The 23,740-nt window shown below is 39.4% G+C and overlaps 1 protein-coding gene across 1 annotated transcript in view; it reads right to left on the bottom strand.

Moving 5' to 3' along the window:
* Positions 1-23,740, bottom strand: part of LOC131985473 (anoctamin-1-like) — a 77,976-nt gene that overhangs the window by 24,254 nt on the left and 29,982 nt on the right. Inside the window, exons 4-14 of the mRNA XM_059350605.1 lie at positions 23,040-23,138; positions 21,393-21,544; positions 17,481-17,535; positions 16,913-16,964; positions 15,364-15,419; positions 15,026-15,067; positions 10,390-10,454; positions 9,092-9,226; positions 5,990-6,150; positions 4,889-4,974; positions 1,381-1,392 (exon numbers count right to left, since the gene is read on the bottom strand). Coding sequence (XP_059206588.1) covers positions 1,381-1,392; positions 4,889-4,974; positions 5,990-6,150; positions 9,092-9,226; positions 10,390-10,454; positions 15,026-15,067; positions 15,364-15,419; positions 16,913-16,964; positions 17,481-17,535; positions 21,393-21,544; positions 23,040-23,138 — 915 coding nt within the window. The remainder of the gene's footprint in view (positions 1-1,380; positions 1,393-4,888; positions 4,975-5,989; positions 6,151-9,091; positions 9,227-10,389; positions 10,455-15,025; positions 15,068-15,363; positions 15,420-16,912; positions 16,965-17,480; positions 17,536-21,392; positions 21,545-23,039; positions 23,139-23,740) is intronic.

Genomic DNA, 23,740 nt, shown 5'->3' with positions numbered 1-23,740 from the left:
GTAGTCATGTTTGGCCACCTGACAAATCTAAGTCCAATATTCACTGCCCTTCTAGCACTGGTTTTGATCTGTCTGTCTGTCTGTCTGTCTGTCTCTCTCTCTCTCTCTCTCTCTCTCTCTCTCTATATATATATATATATATATATATAGAGAGAGAGAGAGAGATGGATAGACAGAGAGAGAGAGGGAGAGAGAGAGAGAGAGAGAGAGAGAGAGAGATAAAAGAGTGAACTTGTTGCACTGATTCAACATTATGTGAAAAAAATTAGAACCAGCTCATACTTGATCTCTTTTGGTCCTGTTCAAGGTTGTATGGATTTTGGAGAAAGGTATGTTCAACTATTCAGAAGAAATTTATGGGTTTGACATTTCACTGTCTTCCCAGCCAGCGCCTCCATGTGGGCCTGATAAAGGCTAAAAGTGAGCTGGGAGGGCTGGAACTGTGTAAACTATGTGGGGCTCAGATGGGTTTGATAACAAAAGGCACTACATGGTCCTACAGAACACTACAATGTGGGTCTCTATCAGTTTATTAAAGGTTAGGAGAAAACCGGACAAAGGGTCCTCTTTGATTGCCACTTCTTTCACTGGATCACTATTTAACAATATTGGAATTGCGCTCACACAAATACTTATACCCGCTGTATTAATCATATCATGCCATTTGCATGTAAAGTGCTAGAACATGCTCAAAGTTAATTGGCCCCCCAGGATGACCATTTGTTTATTTTACAACGTTTAAAAAAAGGTACCCTTTTTTGCACCAATTATTCTATTTGACCTTAACGGAACACAGACAATTAAGTCTCATTCCCAGGTGGTACTTTTGCTTTGGCTTGATGTTGTGGCACTCGTACCAACCCAACACTTTAGTATATGAAAATCTGACTCCAGAATTGCATACTGCCTGTTTAAAGGTATATTACTACATTATTTTGGGACTCTGTGTGCTGCTTGTCTTATGGGTATTGAGGGCACAGTTGTTTTTGTGTAATGGGAAATGTTTTTTTTTTTAAAAGAGGAAAGGAAAAGAATTGGAGCAAAGAGGACAGAGACAAGGGCTATGAGTCAACAAACTATCCTGTCATCTCTGCTGCTGTCTAGGCACAAACAACAGGAACAGTATTGTGTTGAGAGGCCACACTAACAAGAGGCCACAGGGATGACCAGCACCAGGATGAACCTCAGAGAGAAAGAGAAAAGCTAAAGAAAAATAACATTACACAGGAGCAAGGAGATAAAGGGTTGTCAATAGAAAAGACCTGAGGCAGACTGTTAGACACCTTGAGGGAGAAAAGGTTAGTGTTAGCGGCTGCAGATCTTATGGATCTAAAACAATAAGTCAAAAAGAAAAAAGGTAAGTTAAAGTTGGATCCAAACCTTGTGTTCCTCCTGTGAAATACGACACACACATAAACACAGAAGGAGAACATATCAGTTAACGCAGAGTTAAAACACTTCATGTCACTATTTCAGCAAGACAGAACATCTTTCATAAAATAAGGTAGTGGTACACCACAATCACAAAGATTGTGATGTCTAAGCTGTGATGTTTGTGTGGGAACATTTTTGCTGGTGGCTGACTCACTACGGAAAACACACAAAACACAGAGGAGGTACATTGACATGCAGATCCTGACCTTAATGTCATCCTTATTACTGTGTGACTTTTGAGTTAAGTGCAGTAGAAAACCATCTGTATTCTTCACGTATTAATAAAATGTCAAAGATTGTTCCATCCAAATCGATGGCTCAGTTTGAAAAATCAGAAATTACATTTGGAGATGCTGGAGATAAAGAGACTGGACTTCCAAAAGTGTTTGTCCCAGTTCTATTTTTTCTTTGCACAACACCCTCAATGTGAAAACTCAAGGCTCCCCAGCAGATGTTCTGAACACCAGTTTGAACTATTCAACTTGATTTCTGAAAATTAATTTTTGGAATGACAGAGGGCCCAAAATATTCATGAGCCATGACTACCGGTACTATATGGAGGGGAAGCCAGTCAGCTGCACAAATCTGAGTGGTACCAAATCTTAAAAGCTTTGTTGTTAGTTGAGAGCAATGTGTCACCATTAGGCCATTTCATACTGCCGTTTAAGCTGTGATATTTACGCCTCTGTAACGTCTCGAAAGTGCCTTCAGAGGTAGTAACAGAGGTGGTAAAATTGGTGGGACTGTTGGAAGCGGGATCACTTTGAATCAACCATGCCGGCAAGGCCTAAAATACGTGAATATCATCTGAAACATGCCTCCCACTGAGTTCAACATTGTTATTGTTAACAAAAAACTCAACCCCCTGCAGTTTGCATACAAACAACACGAACGATGCTGTCCTCTACATGCTTCACGATGCCCTTGCTCATCTGGAGGAAACTGGTGCTTACGTGAGAATCATGTTCTTTGATTTTTCAAGCGCATTCAATACCATCCAACCCAACATACTTAAAAACACAGAGATGGGAGTGGATCTTTCCTTTATCTTCTGGATCACAGATTACCTGACAGGACGACCACAGTATGTCAGGTTGGGGAACTGTGTTTCTGGGACATTAATGAGCAGCACAGGGGCTCCACAAGGCACTGTTCTGGCTCCATTCCTGTTCACACTGTACACAACAGACTTCAAATACAACTCTGAGTCCTACCACATCCAGAGGTACTCGGACGACACTGCTATTGTGGCATGTATCAGGAATGGACAGGAATCTGAAAATAGTGATCTGATAAAAGCATTCAGTGACTGGAGTCACAAGAACTATCTCCTACTGAACACCTCGAAGACTAAGGAAATGATCATAGATTTCAAAAGGTTCAAGCCCCCTCTTCAGCCAGTGAATACCTGTGGGGAGGACATCGAGGTGGTGCCAAGTTATAAGTATCTAGGTGTATACCTAGATAATAAGTTGAACTGGTCCGTAAACACAGACGCTCTCTACAAAAAGGGGCAGAGCCGCCTCTTTTTCTTAAGGAAGCTCAGATCTCTGGACATCTGTAGTAAGATGCTGCAGATGTTTTATCAGGCTGTGGTGGTAGTGTGTTATTTTATGCTGCAGTCTGCTGGGGAGGCAGCATCACACACAGAGATGCAAGGCGGTTGGACAGACTGGTCTAAAGAGCTGGTTCTATGGTGGGAGCCAGTTTGGACACACTGGAGGAGGTGGTGGAGAGATGCACTGTCAAGATGTTCAAGGCCATGTTGAAATACCCAGATCATCCGCTACACTAAACCTTTATGGACCAGAAAAACAGCAGTGGACGGCTCCTCTCTCTCTGTTGCAGGACGGAGAGATACAAAACATCCTTCTCTCCTACAGCCATCAGGCTCTCTCATTCTTCAAGAGTAAACAGACGAACTGAATTTCCCCTCAGGGATAAATAAAGTAATTTTGATTTGATTTGTTAGCACTGTGCTACTGTGCAGCACTGCTGCTGCTCTGTTGCACGTCACTATCGTTTCCTCCCACTATCGTCTCCTCCCACTATCCACCCACCTCATTCCACGACGCCGGACTGCACTATGAAAGGGCACAAATATCACGCCTTTGCGGGATCACTATGAATGCCCTAAGGCGAAAAGCACAGCACAGATCTTTCTGGCAATATAGCAGGACATTTGCGGGAGTGCACTATGAAGGGGCCTATTGCTTTTTAATTCATAAACCCAGAATTAAATGATTTAAGCTGCAGATTGTTTTCTGATTTCTCATCGCAGCAGTCTTTTGCTTCCCTCCGCTGTTAATGGGACAAATAACTGAATTTTTAAAGCTTAGAATGTTAGAGAATGTTGCCGTGCTTATCCCAACACCTTAGCCAGGTTTTACATGGTACATGGTAATGCACTTGAATGTCCACTTGTACATTTATGTGAAGGGAATACACTGCCCAACAATAATGCTCCTTTTACAACAATCAGCACACCTGATGGATTACTTGCCTTCAAGTCTCAAGTTGTTTTTCATGGCAACTGAAGTGAATGAAAATCAGTGGTTTTACTGGGAGGGTGAAAAAATGTTAAAATGATTTGTAGTTAATGTACTAAAATCACATTTATGTGGCACCTTTTAAGATTATTGGCTTTTATATTTGGTAACACATACTTATATATTATACATTACATTATGGCTCACATAGAGCTAAGTGACTTTATTGACTTTCTATTAAGTGTCTTAATTACAACGCAAAAAGGCAAAATAACAGCTATGGTATATAACGCCCTAAGAAACCACAACTTATGATCATTTTATTTCAGTTTTTGTACATACTGAACAAACAAGATATAACATGTTAGCTTTAGGTGTTGGTACATGAGGTGAATTCTGTTACATTTGTAAATCAGGAAGCTAACTGCTGCTTCCAGTTTTTATGCTAAGCTAACTGGCCTGAGGCTGTAGCTATTTGGTGCCAAGCCATTGTTCTGGTGGCCCATTATTCTGAAAACACCAATAGTCTGAAAAAGGTCCCAGTGGACTGAAAGCCCATTTTGTCTGACAGCCCATTATCCTGAGACAAACACCCACAGCTACAAAGCCCACTTCCAATTCACACTCTCCGTGCCATGTTCATGTAACAGCTGCATGGATACAGAATGCCAACTAGTTAAGCAGGATTGTTAGATTAAATATCCAACAACAAGCTCCAAAAGCCTAGCTCCATTCTGTTGCTACCAAGAAGGCCACATCATTCTGCATAGTAAGCCAAAATCTAACCTTTCTAAACTGCAGGGAGAGTGTGAATTTTTTTTCAGGATTTCCCATGGAAACATTTTTTGGACATGGGCAGTGCAGAGATTGACATCGATCTTCACATCCAACCCTTGGCAAGGAAGTGAATAACTTAATGTCCAACTGCTGTTTTCAACCATACACTCTTTGTGGTGTTATCTCACCTCCTCCTCCTCTCCGAAGCCTGTTAGGTCCCAGGTATAGTTGAGTCGCATCTGTCGTCTCTTCCAGTGCTCCATGAAGAGAACCGCTATGTAACCAAGCAAACACAGCATACTAAACACAGGCTCAAACACAAGCTTATTCAATGACTGTGTGTAATTTCTGTACATATGTGCAGTATGGCCACTTGTGGACAGCTATGTAGAGTTCCTTCATTGTTTTAGACTCTAATGGTTAATTGACTTATGTTTAATATGACTGACACCAGTTGAACATTAACCTCACTATATACTTAGCTAGATGCTTGTGGTGTGTGCAATACATTTACAATACAAGTGATAACACTCTACTTTTTATTTTACTTTTTGCCAACCACATCCATTCCAGTACTGCATTATTCATTCTTCACTACTCTGTGGCTCCCAGTCCCCAGCCTGTTGGTTCCTATTAAAGATGTAAATCTTTCAAAGCTGATCAAATGTATTTGCTTCATTTTTAAAAAGGCTCAGTCACTGCAGATTCATCCTCACTTGGCTCTGTAGTAGGTATTTTGGGGAAAAGATATTACAGTGAATGTGTTCATGGTACTGAAGGAACATGTCAGTCAGTGCAATGTTGTGTCTCTGGACAACAATGGAAAGATAAATCAGGTTTTCATGGCATAAGTCACAAAAATGCAACAAATTGCAGCATGATAGTACTTCCCATATGTACACATGTATTCTTCCTCTTCAGGTCTACAGTGTGTGAACCCAGATGGTAGCCGTGCTGGGACTCTGTCAGACACTAGCTTCATCTAAACACATAACACCCCCTTGATCTGAAGCCCTGCTGCTGCTAACAGATGGCAGCATGGTTTGGCAGACCATCAGAAAAGAACCAGATCTGTTTATTTGAGAGTTACCTTAGTGGATTCCTATTGTAAATTCATTGTGTGCCTAAGGTGCAGTATTCATGTTTTCTGTGCTGAATAAATGAAATGGTATCAACCAATAAATAGCAATGCTAAGCTGCACAGCCTGTGTTTGTAATGTTCTACTTGTCAACTTGGTTTTATTGGACTCTTAGATTGTTTGTATGATTGGATGTGAATGTGTTTTTACCCCAGAGGGCCATGAAGATGGAGAAGAAGACGGTGGCTGGGTTATCAAACAGGTGGCTGGCTCGGGCTGTTCCACACGCTGACACCAGCTTCCAGTAACTGCAGGCGTGGTCACACAGCGGACACATGGTGATGTTGTTCCTTGGATCACAAATCTCCATGCTGACAAAACAGGGGACAGAGAGAGAAGAGATTAATTGTTCAGAGAGGTGGAAGAAGGTGGAGAGGGATTAGAAGGGAATTTAGATTCAAGTTACATAGCAAAAAAAAAAAAGTGCTTCTACAAGTTGTCTGTCTAGAAGGGATTCACATTTTTTTTGTCATGACACACCAACAGGCAAACATGTTCACAGATGCTTATCTGTCTGAACAGCTGACATTGGGTGAGAACAGTACCCCAGGACAGCCAATCACCATTCACTGACACACAGAGACAGACACTCACACATTCAGGACAGTTCACCTGACCTGCATGTCTGTGGACTGTGGAAGAACACTGAATGTCCACAGAGAAAGTTCCCAGTTGCCTTTTGTGAATTATATATTTTTGTTATAAATTATAGGCTTATTGGTAATTTAAGAAGTTTAAGGATGAACAAACAAAACATGTGAGGCTGCAGATGATGGGTAGAAAACACATCACACATACAGTATATGATGTTGGGAATGAGCAATACCCCAGCGAATACATTCCTGTTACCACTTTTTATGTTAAGGATACAATTTTCTCAGGGTATTTTATTTTACAGAATGAGCTTGCAGACAAATTATGACAGAATTTTTTTTGAAAAACCTTAATTATTTCTCAGACAAAAAACACAACAATTGTGAGTTAGGGTGTAAATGCAAAACACATGCAATTATTTGCAAACTATGCAATGAATATATATTTAAATAAATATATATAAAAACTACTAAATATATTTACTCTTATTTTTAACAAATTATAGAGAATCCCTTTTTATATCTCTGTGGTAGCGTAAACTGTGTAATGTTCTCTTAAAATTGTAAATTAAATTATATTTTGTGTGAAATAGCAAAAAAAAAATTAATGTAGATTTTAAAAACAAATCTCACATCAAAATAACTAAATTAATAATACAAATATATACATCTCTTCAAATAAACAAACTAAGGCTTGCATCTACTTTCCTAGTTTGGAATTTACATGTTTTGTTTTTCAGGAAGATCAGCATATAATCATTCTCAGGCAAAAGCTGAGATCTCTGCACTTCAAAATGTCCACTGCTGGCTGTTAGCAAGCTAATGTTTGTTAGCAAGCTAATTTTAGCTAATATCCACTTTTGTCCTCTAAAAAGTTAAGTTTTTCGGTTTGTCAGATTTTAGAAACTTAGTTCTGTATCTTTAACTTGGTATTACATTTCACCACACAGCAGCTTTTAGCTTTCAGCATTTTTTGCTGACTGATTAAATTGTCAAGGAGGCTCCTTCATTCAATACAAAGTTAACAGAGAGCGATGATTGCGCTCTGTCTCTATAACTGACAGTGACAGTGACATATGTAGTTTAGTTTCCTGACCCACTGTTCGACTGCCAGTATTTTCACTTGCACGTCTCACACAGCAGTTGCTTTCATTATACTCCATACAGCTGTCTGCACCAGCTCTGTGCAGGCTTAGGTCTCATGACACGACTTGGAACGTTTATTTATGCTGTAAATATCTTATCTTTATCTAGATATTGCAACCTAAAGTATGTTGTCTGCACAGAAAACAGCACACTCTGCTCACAAGACAGGAACGTCTTTGGTTTTGAGGAGCTTCAGTGTTTTTCATGGGAAAACTGTAACCTACACTGTAAATTTACTGCCACACACTGCACAGAAAGTTTGGCTGTTCCTCTTCTGCCAGACATGTTTAAATTTGCAGATGAGACGGAACCAATGTAGACACGTGCTTTGGTGTGGTGTGAAAGTTGTTGACACTCAAAAGCGACACTGTTTTGCATTATGGCCCAACACCCCCAGAGATATAGTATTAAAGCCAGATCTGCCACAGTAAATACAGCTTCTATTCAGTGGCTTAAATATCGATGTTGAAACCGGTGCAGCTGCACCGGGGGGCCCAGACGCCATCAGGGCTCATGAAGGAAGAAAAAGTGAGTGGCTGGTATGGGAGGAGGAAATTAAAATTTGTCCAATCCCCTTGATATCTGTCATGACACATCATGGCCCACTGTAGCCCCTGATGGTGACAATAGCAGTTCTCTCGAGTGTCTGTGCATGTGTTTGTCCAAGCGCTTGTTTGTGTGCGCTTGTGTTTAGGGCGGGGGTGGGCTGACAAAAAAATATTTGCACCGGGGCCTATCACCATGACGCTACTGCTTCTATTGCCTTATGAAATATACTGTATTATCATGTTGCCAAACACTAATTGATATTCTCTCTTCATGTAAAGTCTCTAATGACTTGGTGTTGCAATATACTGAAAACTTTAGTGTGTGTTTCTACGGGTGTGGTCTAAGCCTGCTGTTTATAATTGAGCTTCATACCACCAGCAAAACATTCTTAACAAGCCCAACTTGTTGTCAGCAGTTTCATGGAGGAACTATCTTTTTCTATTGTAGTTTAGTCCCTACATCACACTGCTCACAACAAGGTGTGTGGATTATCTTGAGTAGTCAAGTAGTAGTAGTCATACCGGGAAAAATACATTGCTGTTGAGAATTGTAAATGTGTTTTTGTTGTTGTTTTGAGCAACACAAGCAGCTGTCCCTTTAAAAGATTAGAGATAAAGAATAGATCTAAGATCACATTAACAACTCTGTATTCTTCTCGATCAGTATAGCGAGTCAGTGCTACCACTTCACTTTGCATGACACAGTTTGAAATGTACCTCAGTGATGAAAATACACATTGATGTAAGGAGATTTGTGATTTGTGCAACTGCAAAATTATTAAACAGAAATTAAGAGCAGCTTCTGGATAAAGAGACAAAGAAGAAGATTTTTTGGTTTTGGGCTAAAAAAGGCAAAAAATATTTTAAAGGTCAGTTAGAAGATAAAAAACACATGCATGGGGAAATATTTGTCAGTGTGTGTGTGTGTGTGTGTGTGTGTGTGTGTGTGTGTGTGTGTTGTGTACCTTGGTATGTTATCATCAACAGTGGCACAGCCATAGAGGAACACAATGACTCCAACGATGGCTGCAGGGATCAGCATCTGTGTGTAGACTCCTAACCAGGCAAAGTAGAGTCCAACCTTCTCCCCAAAATACTTCCTGTGGTAGGAGATACCAAAGGTCAACATCACTGTCAGACTTACTGTGATACCATACTATCATAATACCATACCCTTAACAAGTGAGGTCAAAATGATCAGATAATGTTATCTATCCATCTGAATCCCAAAACCCACCGGTGGGTTTGAAAAGCATCTTCTCTATAAAAAACGCCAAATTTAAACAATATAGAGACTGTAAAAAAAGGGACCTTATGCAGGATTTTTACCTTCTTGACTCATGTGATGAACACATATGTTAGCTGTAACCAAATTATAGTTAAAAATAGTGATATTCCATTAAATCACTAAAGCATGTCTTAAACATTGACACTGACTGTGCTCCTCAATGTAACAAGGAAGCCATGATCTGTCACATAGTAAAAAGTCAGGGAATCTTTGACTGAATTATAATAAAGTAAAGTTTACACAGAGCAGAGAAGGAGGACAGTGTTGGTGACACTTGTGGGCACTTGGAAAAATGCTGTATATATGGATTTGTAGATTACTCAGCTCCTTCATTTATTGAGTTTTGGCATTATAACTGTTTTATACTGCATGTGCAATTGTTTAGTTAGCCATGATTTTGTTGTTTCCAAAGAGGTGCAGGACTTATATACTGCTGTGAAAATCAAGGCCACAGTGAGTTAATGGAACAGGAACAAATGCTCTGAAACTGCTTGGGGCTGAGAGGGTTAAAGCCACATTCTTTAAGATTTGCCCCTTCTTGCTGTTGGTGGGTGCAGTAAATCATTTTTCCATCAACCTCTCACTTCCTCAACCAACTCACTTTCTGCAGCAATCCTGCACACAACATCATTATAATATCAATGAAGACACTGACATGATGATTTGAGGAGCATCAGTTCTGCCGTCCCTGAGCAGTGTGTTTGATAAGACACTACATCAGATTGAGCTCATATTCACAGTCTCTTTCCTGGACCACATTCAGCACAGCACATGACTATTGTTGCTGTAGAAAAAGCCTCATGCTTCAGTGGAGCATCAATCTGCTTGTGAGAGTCCTCGGCTGTCTTTTTGCCTGCAGGCTGGTGAAGTCAGTGAATGCTGCTGTGAGAGCATCGGCCATGACAGACATATGAGGTCTGCACAGCATCTGTTTTTCACCTGCTGGTGTGACAAGAGCACTGCTATTGATCTGACCTGATGAGTCCTATAGGCTGGTACTTGTAGAAGACACTGTAGCTGGCCCACTCCTCATACAGCAGCTGTGGAGAGAAGCAGGAATCAATCATTACTGTAAATTCTCATCGATTATATTAGAGACAGTTGTTGATATATAAAATATTCCTCCTGTGTTCACCGGTTTGGCTTGATAAATCCATATATATTCTCCTATAGAAAAGAGTGCTTCTACCCTCTAATTACCTCCCACTTTGCTATTTTCACCACTGAGAGATGTGGCTTTTTTCTGGGCCACAGTGAGGTTAATTGTGCTTTCTTGTTTTTGGTGGTCATCAGATATTGTTTGACCACATGGCTTTTATTTTATGAATTATAATATTATGCATTAAAATGTATCACAACCAGTTCTATGATGCAATAATTACACTGTAGATGCAAATACACTTACAATCATATTTGCATATCTAATATAAATCAACAGATGCAGCATATTCATAGGAACATATGCTTTCTCAGGCAGCAGTGCCAAGTTTGTGGTGCACAGTGAGACCACAACAGTTATCTGGTCACACTTCCAAATGAGATGATGGCTGACAGGAAATCAATGCATTCAGAAACAATCCTGCCGGCTGAGCAACAAATCAGCATTTATTTTATGGAGACCACATTCCACTCCAGCAAGCTCTTTCTAATGAGAAACAATCCATTGTTGTGGGCAGACTATCATACAACCCCATTTCCAGAAAAGTTTGGATGCTGTGTAGGGCAGTCCGTGGTCTAGAGGTTAGAGAGTTGGGCTTCGGACCAGAGCGTTGAATCCCAGGACTGACAGGTCATGACTGAAGTGCCCTTGAGCATCTAACCCCCCACTGCTCCCAGGCACATACATGTGCTGCCCACTGTTCCTAAGCATGTGTTCACTGGTGTGTAAATGATTGGTTAAATGCTGAGGTTGAATTTGTTAGACAAATAAGGGAATCTTAATCTTAATCTTAATCTTAAATGAAAAATAAAACCAAAATTCCTCAAATTTGGAGCGCCATAGGATTTGCTAATCATTGCATTATATTTTTATTTACGGTTTCACAGCGCCCCAACTTTTTTTGGAATCTGGGTTGTAAAATACTGTGTTGCCCTATTTCTAATAGCCCAGTATAGACCTTTCTGACATGTCATAGCAGAAAAAACACAGGTAAAGTAATGACATTAACATTGGCCATGACCTCACATGCAATACCAGGGTACGACTAAATGCAATGCAGCTATTATTTGTATTATTTAATACACATGTGCTTCTAAATTCCTGATTTATTGTGAAATATGGGAAGAAAGTTTGGCCAGAATCTTTGCTACTTACTTTTTTTCATCTGTGAAAACAGGTGAGAAAAAATGTTTTGGCAGGTGAAAAAATATCAGGATCATTCAGGATCATCAGTCAGGATTATTGTGTAATTGTGCATAAAAGTGTTTGTTGTTGCAATAGTTATTTTAGAAAGAAAGGATGAGAGTAGAAGATGCTCAGACAAAGCTGCGTGTGACCTCAGGCTGATTTGGGGGGCATACCTCATTATGTCATTCACAGTGAGGGAATGGAGTTGGATCTTACTAATCTTTAAAAAAGATGCCCCAGGAACTCACAACCAAGCTAATCCAATTCAAGGTTCTGAATTGAGTGTACTGAACCCAATCCAAGCATCCATTAAGTTAACATAAGCTGCAGCATGCTGGAACTGCCAGTAAAGGGATGGTATGTTGACTGATATGATGTGGAGATGATCCAAATTACACACTAAATCACTTGTGGTCTGACATTCAGAAATTGTTCTATAAATCATTCAACATGACAAATCTCTTTCACCAAGTCTGCACTTGTCTTTTTTTTTAAATGCTTTTCTGATACTGGTCTCCCCTCAAAAATGTCAATATAAGGTTTTTACATGCAGCAAAATACTACTCACATTTCGGTACAAACAAATGGTGGACTTTCATGTAAGAGAACAGTTTGTGTACTGTGTGAAAACAGAAGTAAACAACTTATTTGTAACTTCTATGGCTCACGTCACCCTCATAACTACTTCACTTCCGGTACATTACATTACATAACATGGCATTTAGCAGACGCTTTTGTCCAAAGCGACTTACAATAAGTGCATTCAACCTGATGGTACTAGACATAGACCACAGGAATCGAGTAAGTACATAACTTTAAGAGCTAACTGTCATTGCTAAGGAGTGCTATATGTTAAAGATGAAAAGAAGAGAAAAGAATAAGAGCTTTTTTTTTTTTTTTATATATATATCTGTTAGGTGACCATGACTTAGCCGAGGTATTGTTGGAAGAGATAGGTCTTCAGCCTGCGGCGGAAGATGTCCAGGCTGTCTGAGGTCCTGATGTCGGTGGGGAGCTCGTTCCACCATTTGGGAGCCAGGACAGAGAAAAGTCTGGAAAAGGTTTTGAGGCGAGTTGACCCACGCAGGGTGGGAGTCGCCAGCTGTTTGGCTGATGCAGAGCGTAGAGGACGAGCAGGGGTGTAGAGTTTAACAAGGTCCTGGATGTAAGTAGGACCTGAACCATTAGCAGCAGAGTACGCCAGAGCTAGAGTCTTGAAGCGTATCCGCGCAGCCACTGGTAGCCAGTGGAGGGAGCGGAGGAGGGGTGTTGTGTGTATTTACATCCATTTATTTACTTCAATGTATATAGTGCTTTTCTAGAAACCCAAGGATGCTTTATGTGAGAAATGTTCAACACACAACACACTGATCTGTGTGCTTGGCTGCGTGCATGTGCGTATTTCCCATTGTGATTTATATGCTAATCACTGCTGTACAGTTTCAGTCTTTACAATGATCATCAAACAGCTGGTTATATCTGCGCTCTGTTCCTCATAGAAGCCAAAGAGCACATAAATCACTGTGAAACGCCTTTCACACACAGTCACAGTCCATTCGCAGGCAGAGCAGCAACAAATGAAGGCTTTTAATCACAGGAGAAAGGCCCAGAGGAGCGTTCAGATGGCAAATCACAGCAGACTAAGCCTTGGGACTCAGACTCAGCAGTTCTACAGCCAAGGAAAAGCCATTTCTTAAACACGTCTATGCACATGTATAAGTTGCATTGTGATGTATATTGAAGTATGCTGCTGTGAAAGCACTCAAAAGCTCTGAGCTTTTCTGATGCTTGAGAACAACAGAGGGGGAATTATTAGGCTGTTGCCTTAGTGACACACAGCCTACAGTATAATTATGGAGAGTGTTAGCAGGGGAGGAGATGACTTCAGACTCAGCATGAGCGCTTATTTTCTTGCCTGGTTAATTTTATTCTTGTACAGTAGGAGGTAAAGGCTGTCATGTTAGAGTGTCAGTCCATCATTCTTGGTTACTCATTGTTTTAAAATATCTCTAATGGTATAACTCATTGAGCGGCAACTTCCAGTCACATATAGATATTGCAAAAAGATCTCAAACATAATAGAACATTTGTCAATGCCAACCATAACGACACATATGAGCGTTTGTCAAAATGAGCGTTTTGCAGCTCATGGCCGTACAGGCTGCAGAATCTGTGGATTTAGGCCACAAAACCACTGACCCTGGTTTAGGGCAAACTCTTCTTGGTAAGGCGTTATAAAAGACAGTTTAAACAGTAAATAAATGTACATAAATGCCGGACGTGAAGTAGTTGTGAGGATGACGTGAGCCACAGAAGTTAGGTAAAAAGCGTAAGTTACGTAAAAAGTTACTTTTGTGTTCACACAGGACACGAACCCTGTTCTCCTGGTGTCAATCATTACTGCTCGGTCAGCAAGATGACGGCGGAGGACAGTCAAAATTTAAATAAGAGTTGTATTTTCCTGCCTTACATTGTGGTTTTTGAGGGGAGACCAGTCTCAGATATTTTACTGTTGTGCTGTTTTCAGGATGAAGAAGAGGACAAGCCATCGCATGCTCATTTAAAGCATGCATATCATACCAGGGTATCTTCAGCCTTTTTAAAATGTTTTTTATTACCTTTTCTATGATTTAAATAATGTACTGATTGCAGGTAATTTGTGGTGAAAATGAATTATTATTTTAATTGTCACTTTTGTAAAAGCAGAGATATCCAGGCTTTATTTGAGAAACCTGACCATGTCGTTCGCACAGAATCAGCAAAGTCCGTATTTTACTCAAATTTACTGACATTATGACATCAATGGTGTGTGATTTAAGCTTGTTCTTTCTGCAAATGGGTCTCCATGCTAGGAAGCAAGACGAGCCTCCTCATTTTGTGCCGATTTGCACAGGTATAATATTATCACATGACATCTATCACATGTATTTTTACTTGACAAATCGCAGACATGGCACATTTGCAAAGGATTAAGATCACAGACAACCTTGCAAACATAACACAGTACTAGAGGTCCTGAGGTAATTAGTTCTGTGCAAATAGCGCCAAAGTCAGCTTTCAAAGTCCATGGACAGGATAAAACAAGTGATTGGCTGAAACGCACCAATAAGAGGACAGCATTTTTGCCATATCCACACAAAGGGATTTTGAGATGGTTTATTGAAAATAAAGTTGAATTTCTTTCTCTTGGCTGATTGATCAGTGTAAATGTTGGTGTGGTGACATCTGAGTCCGTTTATTGACTGATGGACTTCCACCTCTTACCTTCCTGTCACTAGGCTCTGCATTCACACCCTCAACTTCTCCCTGTAACATAAACACATGTACACACATAAAAACCCACACACAGTTTGTTCCACTTTGTTTGTCATGCACATAATGAATAATGACTTTAATTTACCACATTATCGGCCTTCGAAATCAGAATCCTGAGAGTAATTCTATATAAGAATTATAATTATGTTACATAAATTATACAGTACAGGCTGTTGGTGATTTGCATATTAGAAACTCACTGAATTGGAATAATTCTCTCAGTGAATAAATGGAAATTTATCAGCTGAGCTCAGATCAGTAGGGAAGAGGTGGCTGGTGCTACTCACATCATGCAGAGGATAAGCAGCCGTATAGGCACCTCTGGCTAACAGACCAGTGAGCCCTGTAAAAAAACAAATTAAATAGGATTATAATCCAAGACACACACACACACACACACACACGCACACACAGAGATACAGATTGTTATAGCTACAGGAAGCAGAAGACATACCTAAAAGGATAATTCAGTTTATCAGAACTTGCACCTGAAATGTTGCTAAACGTTGGACTTTAACCCAGGAGAATTTACAGTTTGTTTTGTTTTCACCTCCAAATAAATTAGGGATAATTTATTGTATGATCATCTCGTGCTTCTCGCACATTATTTTTTCTTGTACGCAGATCTCAGACATGTTTGTACTCCTCTTGGTGAGTAGAACATTTTTATAACTGATAGAAATAATGGCAAAAACAAAACTATAAAAAATTTGATAAACCAGAATAATTCTTTAAAACAAAGAAAACTTGCTACTATCAGTTCCACTCATGGTGCTGTAATATCTATGTAACTTACAACCAGATTATGAAATGTTGGTTAAATGACATTTCACCAGCATTCATCAGACGATGAGCTATAAACTGACATGGGAAAGAGTTCCTGGGACTGATCACATTAGAAGGAGATCACATGGAGATATATTGCATCACACACACCAGACTGCATCCTGCGAAACAGCTCAGAGTGTCTGAGCCTGTCTGGCATGAATGATAAAAGGAGCGGATAAACTATTTCAATAATATAGCCATAATATTTACTTTATAGCCAGCTTTAAATCATTTCAGGGTAGTTATTTTGCATTTTCTTCCCCGGTTACAAACCTGAGTATTTTTTCTTCAACTGGCAAATGTCGAGCAAAAAAACAAAGCTGCATAAATGTACTTTGGTCAGAAGATGGCAGTGAAATGTATTGCTGAAGGCTAAATAGAAGAAGAAATTATGTGAGAAAGGAAACAGTAGAAGAAGAAGAGATTGAGCAAGAAAGAAAAAATAATAAAAAAAGGAGAGAAAATATCTGCGCAAATTAGATTCAATTGGGCAACATATATTTGTTCTTTCATGTCAGAGGAAACAGCTGAGCAGTCATTAGTTCAAATTTTCGAAAAAGACAAAAACCACCTCAAGCGAACGTAAAAAAATGTGTGCACATTTTCAAACCATTTTTATGGAATTTTGGTGTTTCTATCAAGTTTTCTCATGCAAATCTGTAAAAATGCGTATCCAAATTGTTTGATAGAAACACAGCTTGTGACATGAACCGTTGAATTTACTTCTGGCTCAATCATCTCACCAGTCAGCAGTCACCTGAAGTCAACATTACACTGTGTAGCATGAACCCCAAATGTTTCGAGTCAGGAGGAACTTAATTTCAGCTCAGATTGTCGATAAAATCAATACTCATTCATCCATTTCTAGCTAATTCAACCATTAGGAGAGAAGACGACAGCACACTCTGCATGCTTCTGTGATGGTAATCACACTCTGATTAAATAAGCACCCACATTAATTGCTTATTGATTATTCTCCTTTATTAGAGATACAGGCAGAAGTCTTACCCATGTCGTATTTGGTTGTTATGATTTTCGCCCTCTTCACCACCTCATAGACCTGACAATACAAGAAAAAATGAAAAGCTAATTTTTAACTTAATGGGTTTCAGTTATATAACAGCAGAGGTGAAATTGCAGCAGTTGTGTTCATCTGTCCTCTGCTGCTGAGCTCCATCTAAAACACAGAAGTCTATTGATGAGAACTGAGGCTCAGCTGGAAGCCAGCGTCCGCTGATTGAGGAGCTCCATCCAGTAATGAGAAGTCAATCACATTACCCTGTCATTAGTCAAGCACTGCAAGGTGTGTAGGAGTGTACGTCAATGCAGCAGACACGGATTCACAGAATGTATTCGATTTTCATTTTCGTTTAATTTGACAAGTCAAATTAAAGTAAGCGCTCTCATTGGAGGAAAGTGCCCAACATGGAGCACAGGGTGTAATGTCTTTGTTTCTAGATGTAGTACATCTGTCTATGGTGACAACACCTATAACTGTAACCTGTAATCATACACATCTGTCACTGTGCTGAATTTAACACCTTCCAACCAGTCATTTACTAAAACCAGTACTTACTATAGAGGTCCTGGTCTTGCTGTCAAAGAACTTGTCCCTATCAGACATATCGAATCTGGCAACAAAGAAGAAAACAGGTGTAATGTTAGTCGCAGAGTGCAGACTGAGAGTAACATATTTACACTATTATGAGAGATAGTGGAAAGAAAGTTAAATATTTTGATGCACACTTATGTTGTTCATATTATGCTGAAGTGGCTTTTGCTGTCCACCTAGCACACAATGAACTCAGACGATTTGCCGTCACAAGATCTCTGCAAAGAGAGCCAAAAGTACAATAACAGTGAAGTCACATGATGTGTGTTCTTAAACAGGTTCAATAAAAAGGTTTTGACGTTACGAATCACTAAAATGGAGGCTGCTATTTCACAACAACAAGATAAAGATGGGAAAAGGTGCAGGAATCTCTATAATTCTTTGTTGGCTCAACCAGCCAATCCCGTCTCCTGCTAATGATGTTATTGAGCAGTTAACCTCTCCCACTACACTCCTCCCTGCTGTTGTCTTTTTCTGGTGGGGTTGGATATCAGCTCAACAGTACATGCCACAGATAAGTAGTGTACATCATCTGAAAGCTGAAACCTGCTGAACATTAATTTGAGATGCAATTTAGCATTATGTTTCAAGGTTTTCCTAGTTATTAATCTGTGATAAATGTTGTGTTTTGTTTGGGCACCTATTCAAATGTTAAAGGCTTAGAGTGTATAAGGGCTTAGCATGTTATGATGGGAGCATATGATGGCAATTACTAATTCAATAATATCTCCTCTTGTTGCAGCAATTTTTGTGTTGTTACATTTGTTACATACAGATTTTTGCTAGATTTAACCTATTTTTGCCATTCGAGAATTGATAATGATCAAAAATCCCTCCGAAATACCACATCAGACACCATAGAAAAATCCATGATGTGATTTGGTATCAAAAACTTTCGACAATAGTTGCATTTTTCGGCGGTTGGATGTCAGGAACCTCAACTTTTAACTGCAGAGAAACCCTGTTAATATGCTGTACCTAGAAAGCCATCCATCCTCTGAAGTCCTAGGTCTGTAAAGTTTCATGAGGTTGTGATTAATAACAATCTGAGCCTGTCAGTAGCAGAACAAGCATACAATGGATATTGAAGGTGCAGAGTTATCCAGAGACGTTATTAAAGGGTTAAACATAATAATATTAAAATATAATGACGTCACATCTTAGTCATGGAATAAACATAGTTTTTATTCATGAGAGATATGTTAACCTAAATATTAGCCAAGTGGCTTTGGGTTCCACCTCAAACCTCTTTTGCCTCTGCAGAGCCTCAAATTTGTCACGGTGAGTATGTGCTTGAATTAACAATGGATGTGATAACATAAAATATTAAAATGAAGGAATTAATACTTGTAGGAGCTTCGATTTGAAAGCACAGGTACTTGCCTCTACTTGCATGTCCCTAACTCACTTGATAACACAACAATCTTTACCTTTAGCTCCTGTTGTTACAGTAACCTCACATAAAGTTACTTATTCATGTAAGACTCAGTACATGTGAGCATAACTCTTGGAAACCCTTGGAAGTGTATGCACTGAAGCATTTCATCAAATTGACTGAGTGGGCAGCTCCTGTCAGTCAGTTGTGTCACTGCTGGTACTTGTTGGTCTGCACTGAAACAGTCCAAGTGCTGCTTGTGCCTCCACTGAGGCAGCATTCATCTGAAATTAAACCTAGGGGGTTATTTAATCTTTTATTTTGTCCTGGAGTCATTTGAATATTCTCTCAGAAACAGACATAGTTCAGTTCAAGACTAGTCTAAATGTAAACGCATTAAACAGCATGTGAGATTGAGTTAATGTGTTTTAAAGCCTCTTTACGCTGCAATATGTAACTTAGTCTCAGGGATCTGGTGTGAAGTGTATTCAGAAATGATGAAGGCTAAGTGATGGAGAAGATGTGGAGGGAGAGCTCCTGCTGACTGTTAGTCAGAGCTGTAAATATAGCTGCCCGCTGCCCACTCTCTCCTCCATACATCCCAAAAGGCTGACGTTTATGTTAAGATATTCTTCTCCTCTAATCGTTGCCTTTGAAAGTGTTTTTTACCGGTTGGGACTGAACAGGACACGTCAGTGAAGTCATGACTTCTGTCTCTATTTAATCCAGTTAGTCGGGCTAAATGCTTTATTTTGCGATTTCCAAAATCCCCCAACTCATTGTTGAGAAAATGTAAATGAGTTTAATGATTCTGTCTCTCTGTTCGTCTCCTCAGGCGAGAGAGAGAGCTGAGGGGTGGGAGCTTCAGCAGAATGCAGCAAGAAAGCGTCACGCTTCAGCATTCCTGCCATGCTGTTGATTTCTTAGTCCAATTTACACCTCTGTGGTTGTCACCTCTCCATGCTGTCTGTGTGGGTAAAACTGCTTCGGTTTGTTCTTCGGTTTGAGGTGTAACAACATGAAACATGAAGGAAAAACATTTTGAAAAAAACAAATTGTTTTTTCTTTTAGATTTTTAATTTGCTGTTCTGTATCAGTTGCTTTTTGCACAAGTGTCTTACAATCACACAAAAAACAACTTATATCCAACAGCTAGAGATACATTTTTGTTTTGCTTTAGGATATATTACTGCACTGTGATTATTGTGTTATTTTGGGGGTGATTTTCTTATCTAAATATGCATATTTTGTCTTTGTTTGCTTTGTCTGTGCTCAGTAATATTTAGCTCCATTGTATGATTTCTGTGTCTTACCACTAAACTCTGACTCTGAGCACACCAACCTACCTATCTATCCTATCTAACATTGAATCATCTACGTAGAGATTTCATTGTGTGTTTCACCACATCCAGGTTACTTTCTTTGATATCCACATTTTAAATCTGAACTGTTTTTTTGGCCACTTGGGTGCAGCTGAACAAGCAGCGTTTTAATGACCTACTGTCTTAACAGTTGGCTATTTTATATATCATACACAGAACAACATTGGCATTCACGTCAAGTTGTGTTTTTTGGGGTTCCTAAGATTAACAGGCTATTTAGCTGCTAAAAGCTCCACATTGTCCACCAGCTAGTCTCTAACTGTATGCTGCTGAGCAAGTGGTGTACAGGGGGTTTATCAGCTTTTATGTGGCTGTAAAACCAAAACAATGAGCTGAAAGGGGCTAAAAACTCCATAAACCCCTTTCACATTACTCATTGTCATGTGACCCATTGTTAACATACAAATGTTGATTATTGTAGCTTAAAAGAAAAGAAGAAAAAAAAAGACAAATGTGATTTGGACATGTGCTTTGATGTATTGTTACTATGATCAATACACTGTATTTGATAGTGTGGGTGTGATTGTGTTGATCCATTGTACATGTGTGATCCATAATATTAAACTGCAGCATTTTACTGAGTCCAAAGGTCACAGCATTCATCATGAAACTGATCAGTGAAGCAAAATTGGCAGAATTGGCACGAGCATAGCTTCCCCTAAGCTAGGCCTACTTAATAAATGTGTATTGTTTCAGTTAATTGTGGAAAGAAATACAGAAAGATCTTAATTTTTCAGGTGACAATTATATCCGTTTGTATTACAGTAAATAAATCGATCTGCAGGTCTGATACCAGTATTAATCAAAGCATTTTTGATTGCTTTTTTAATAAGCAATGATTTTATGGCACTTTTAAAAAATCAAATACACGCTATTGATGGTCTTATTGGTCAGATAATCCCGCCACCAGCCCCTGGCATAAGAGCCGTTCATGGTTTGAGACCAGCAAAGAGTTGGTGCCTCTCTGGAACCAGTTTTCCTGGATGAAAGCCGGTTCTTTGGCAGTCAAAAATCGAGGAACTAGTTCAAGATTAGGCACTAGCTCTGAACCAGCCCTGGAAATGCTTTGGTCAAAAAGGGGCATTAGACTCACTGACTTCACAGCAGAGATTTACTCACAGATGCTGCTTCTCTCTGGAGAAAGGGTGGGAGAGAGATTTGACGTTTTGTGGCTGGCTGGCGTCTATTTTTGGATGGAGAGGAGCTGTGACTTTGTGAATGAATTGTCGGATCTTCTCCACAACATTACTGCCTTGTTTCACGTTGTAAATCTGCAGAGGAGGCAAAAGAACCACATTTAGTTGGAAACCAAGGGACTGCATGTTATCATCCTATATTGGAACAGGGTGTTCTCTTCAACATCAAAATGTTTCTTAACCTTGAAATGTCCTGTCTGTGATCTGACATATTAGTACAGCATTAAGATGTGACCAGAAAGTAGAGGTTATCTTTCAGTTTTTGCGTAAGTAGAGCCTGAAAGCTAAAGGCTCTACTTTGAGAGCCTTGAAGGGTTTGAGCGTGGACAGTAAGCAGGAATCTCTTCTGGGTTCTGGAAAACAGCACTGTCTGTTTTGTCAGCATTTAAATAGGCTAATGTTTGAAGCACACCTTATCTAACCTTAAGAGAACCTGACTTGGGATCACTTGAACTGCTTAAAATCTACCTGAAGTATAGTCTTCAAATAATTTAGTGTATTATTAAAGGGATTGTTCGGATTTTGGAAGTGGGGTTTTATGATCCATAGTCATTGTATTATGGACTGCAAGATTAAATTACTATTTCTATCAGAGGAGTCTGGTGGCTTTGAAGAGAGGAGAGATGGATATAACGGTTTCAGTTCCCCATTATAAGGGGCTGCTGACGGCAAGGTGAAATGAAAATATTCTAAATACAGGTTATATTTCTTTTCTTTAGGTAGCTAAAATATGTTTGCCACTGTGTAGCAATAGAGTCAATAGAGCTTGATTTTCTGTATTAATGCCTTGCAAACTTTATCATATATGCTTTTGTAGTTGTCCATCATAGAGCTTTCTTACATTACAGGCCACTTCTTCATGTCGTCCTCCCACTCGTTTGAGGTTGTGAAAACAACCTGCCTTTTCAATTTCCGTAGAATTTTGGAAGTGCGTCTAAAACATTGTTAAAATAAACTGTTACAGCTAGTTAGCTCTGTTAAAGGAAACTGACGTACAGCCCAAAAACTGGAAGTACGACCAACTGTTTACTTCTGTATTGTAAAATAAGATGGATACACTGACTATGTCATCCAACTTCACTTAAAAAACCCCACTAAAAACTAGTCCTTAAAGTGACAACATGCTATAGGTGTAAATCCTGACTGCTGATGTTGCTATTAGATATAGTTTGAACCATCTATGGTAGGGCTCACACAGTGTAGTTGGTATTTTTGGACCGAATCAGCTGCTATTTTTTGTGTGTGCCAATATCCAATACCTCTGATTTTTCCAAGTGAGGTTTTTGTTCTATTTTATAACAGGTTATTTATCTATCTTTATATTCCCATTTGATTTTAATCAAAATCTCATTACATGGCCTGTATGAACTGTCAGCACAAACTGGCCTCACTGGGGTGTTATGAAGCTAGATAAATGCAAAAGACAGAGGAACAGGAAACATTCATCATTTGTCATTTGTCAGCACTCAGCAGTGCAGCTTTGAGAGCCAGTTGAATCATCCTCACGACAAGAAAAAGCTACGGGAAATGTGCATTTGACAAATGGACATTTTACTGATGGGCGGGGTACCTTCTTTGTTGGCATCTTGAGCTTCATGAACTCAGCCTCTCGACACAGAACGTTCCAAGGAGCATGGATCTTCAAGAAGCCGATTCCAGGGATTGTATTCTGAAAAATTAACAAAAATTTAGATATTACTCTCTATGAACCCACTGCAGAAAAATCATGGTTTTTCAAAATGTTTGAAGCATCTATGAACAGTTCACATTTGGTTGACATACGGGAACAAACATTCCAGCTGACAGAGCAGCATGTTGCTCTTTAGTTAGATTTCTTCTGTCTCGTAGTATCCCAGAGAAAACCCTCTGCGTCCATTTTAGCACAAGCTCACATCTTTATTGCTGCATATGGGCTTGTCTCTGCAGCCTTTATTGTTATGTAAAACCACTCAAACACTGCCAGACTCACTTCACACCCTCCAGCTCGGCACACTGACCTGTCTGGATACAGAAATACATAACAACCAATTCAAACTAGCTGACTAACTGTACACATCACAGAGATTTACCATGTATTTCAATCTAAAATGAAAATGTTTTTTCTGTGTGATGACTGTTAGCAATAACTGATGATGTTAAACTGTTGTGAACAAATGTTGTTGCAGCAAGAACGTTATAGTGAAGATTAATTAAGTACTAACGGGAATTAGACAAATGGGGTTCATGTGTATTTGAAAAACAGCCATTATGAGTGCATGACAATTACTCATT

Source organism: Centropristis striata, chromosome 2 (assembly GCF_030273125.1).
Source record: "Centropristis striata isolate RG_2023a ecotype Rhode Island chromosome 2, C.striata_1.0, whole genome shotgun sequence".
NCBI lineage: Eukaryota > Metazoa > Chordata > Actinopteri > Perciformes > Serranidae > Centropristis > Centropristis striata.
The sequence above is the reverse complement of the archived record's forward strand: the minus strand, read 5'-3'. Positions and strand labels throughout refer to the sequence as shown.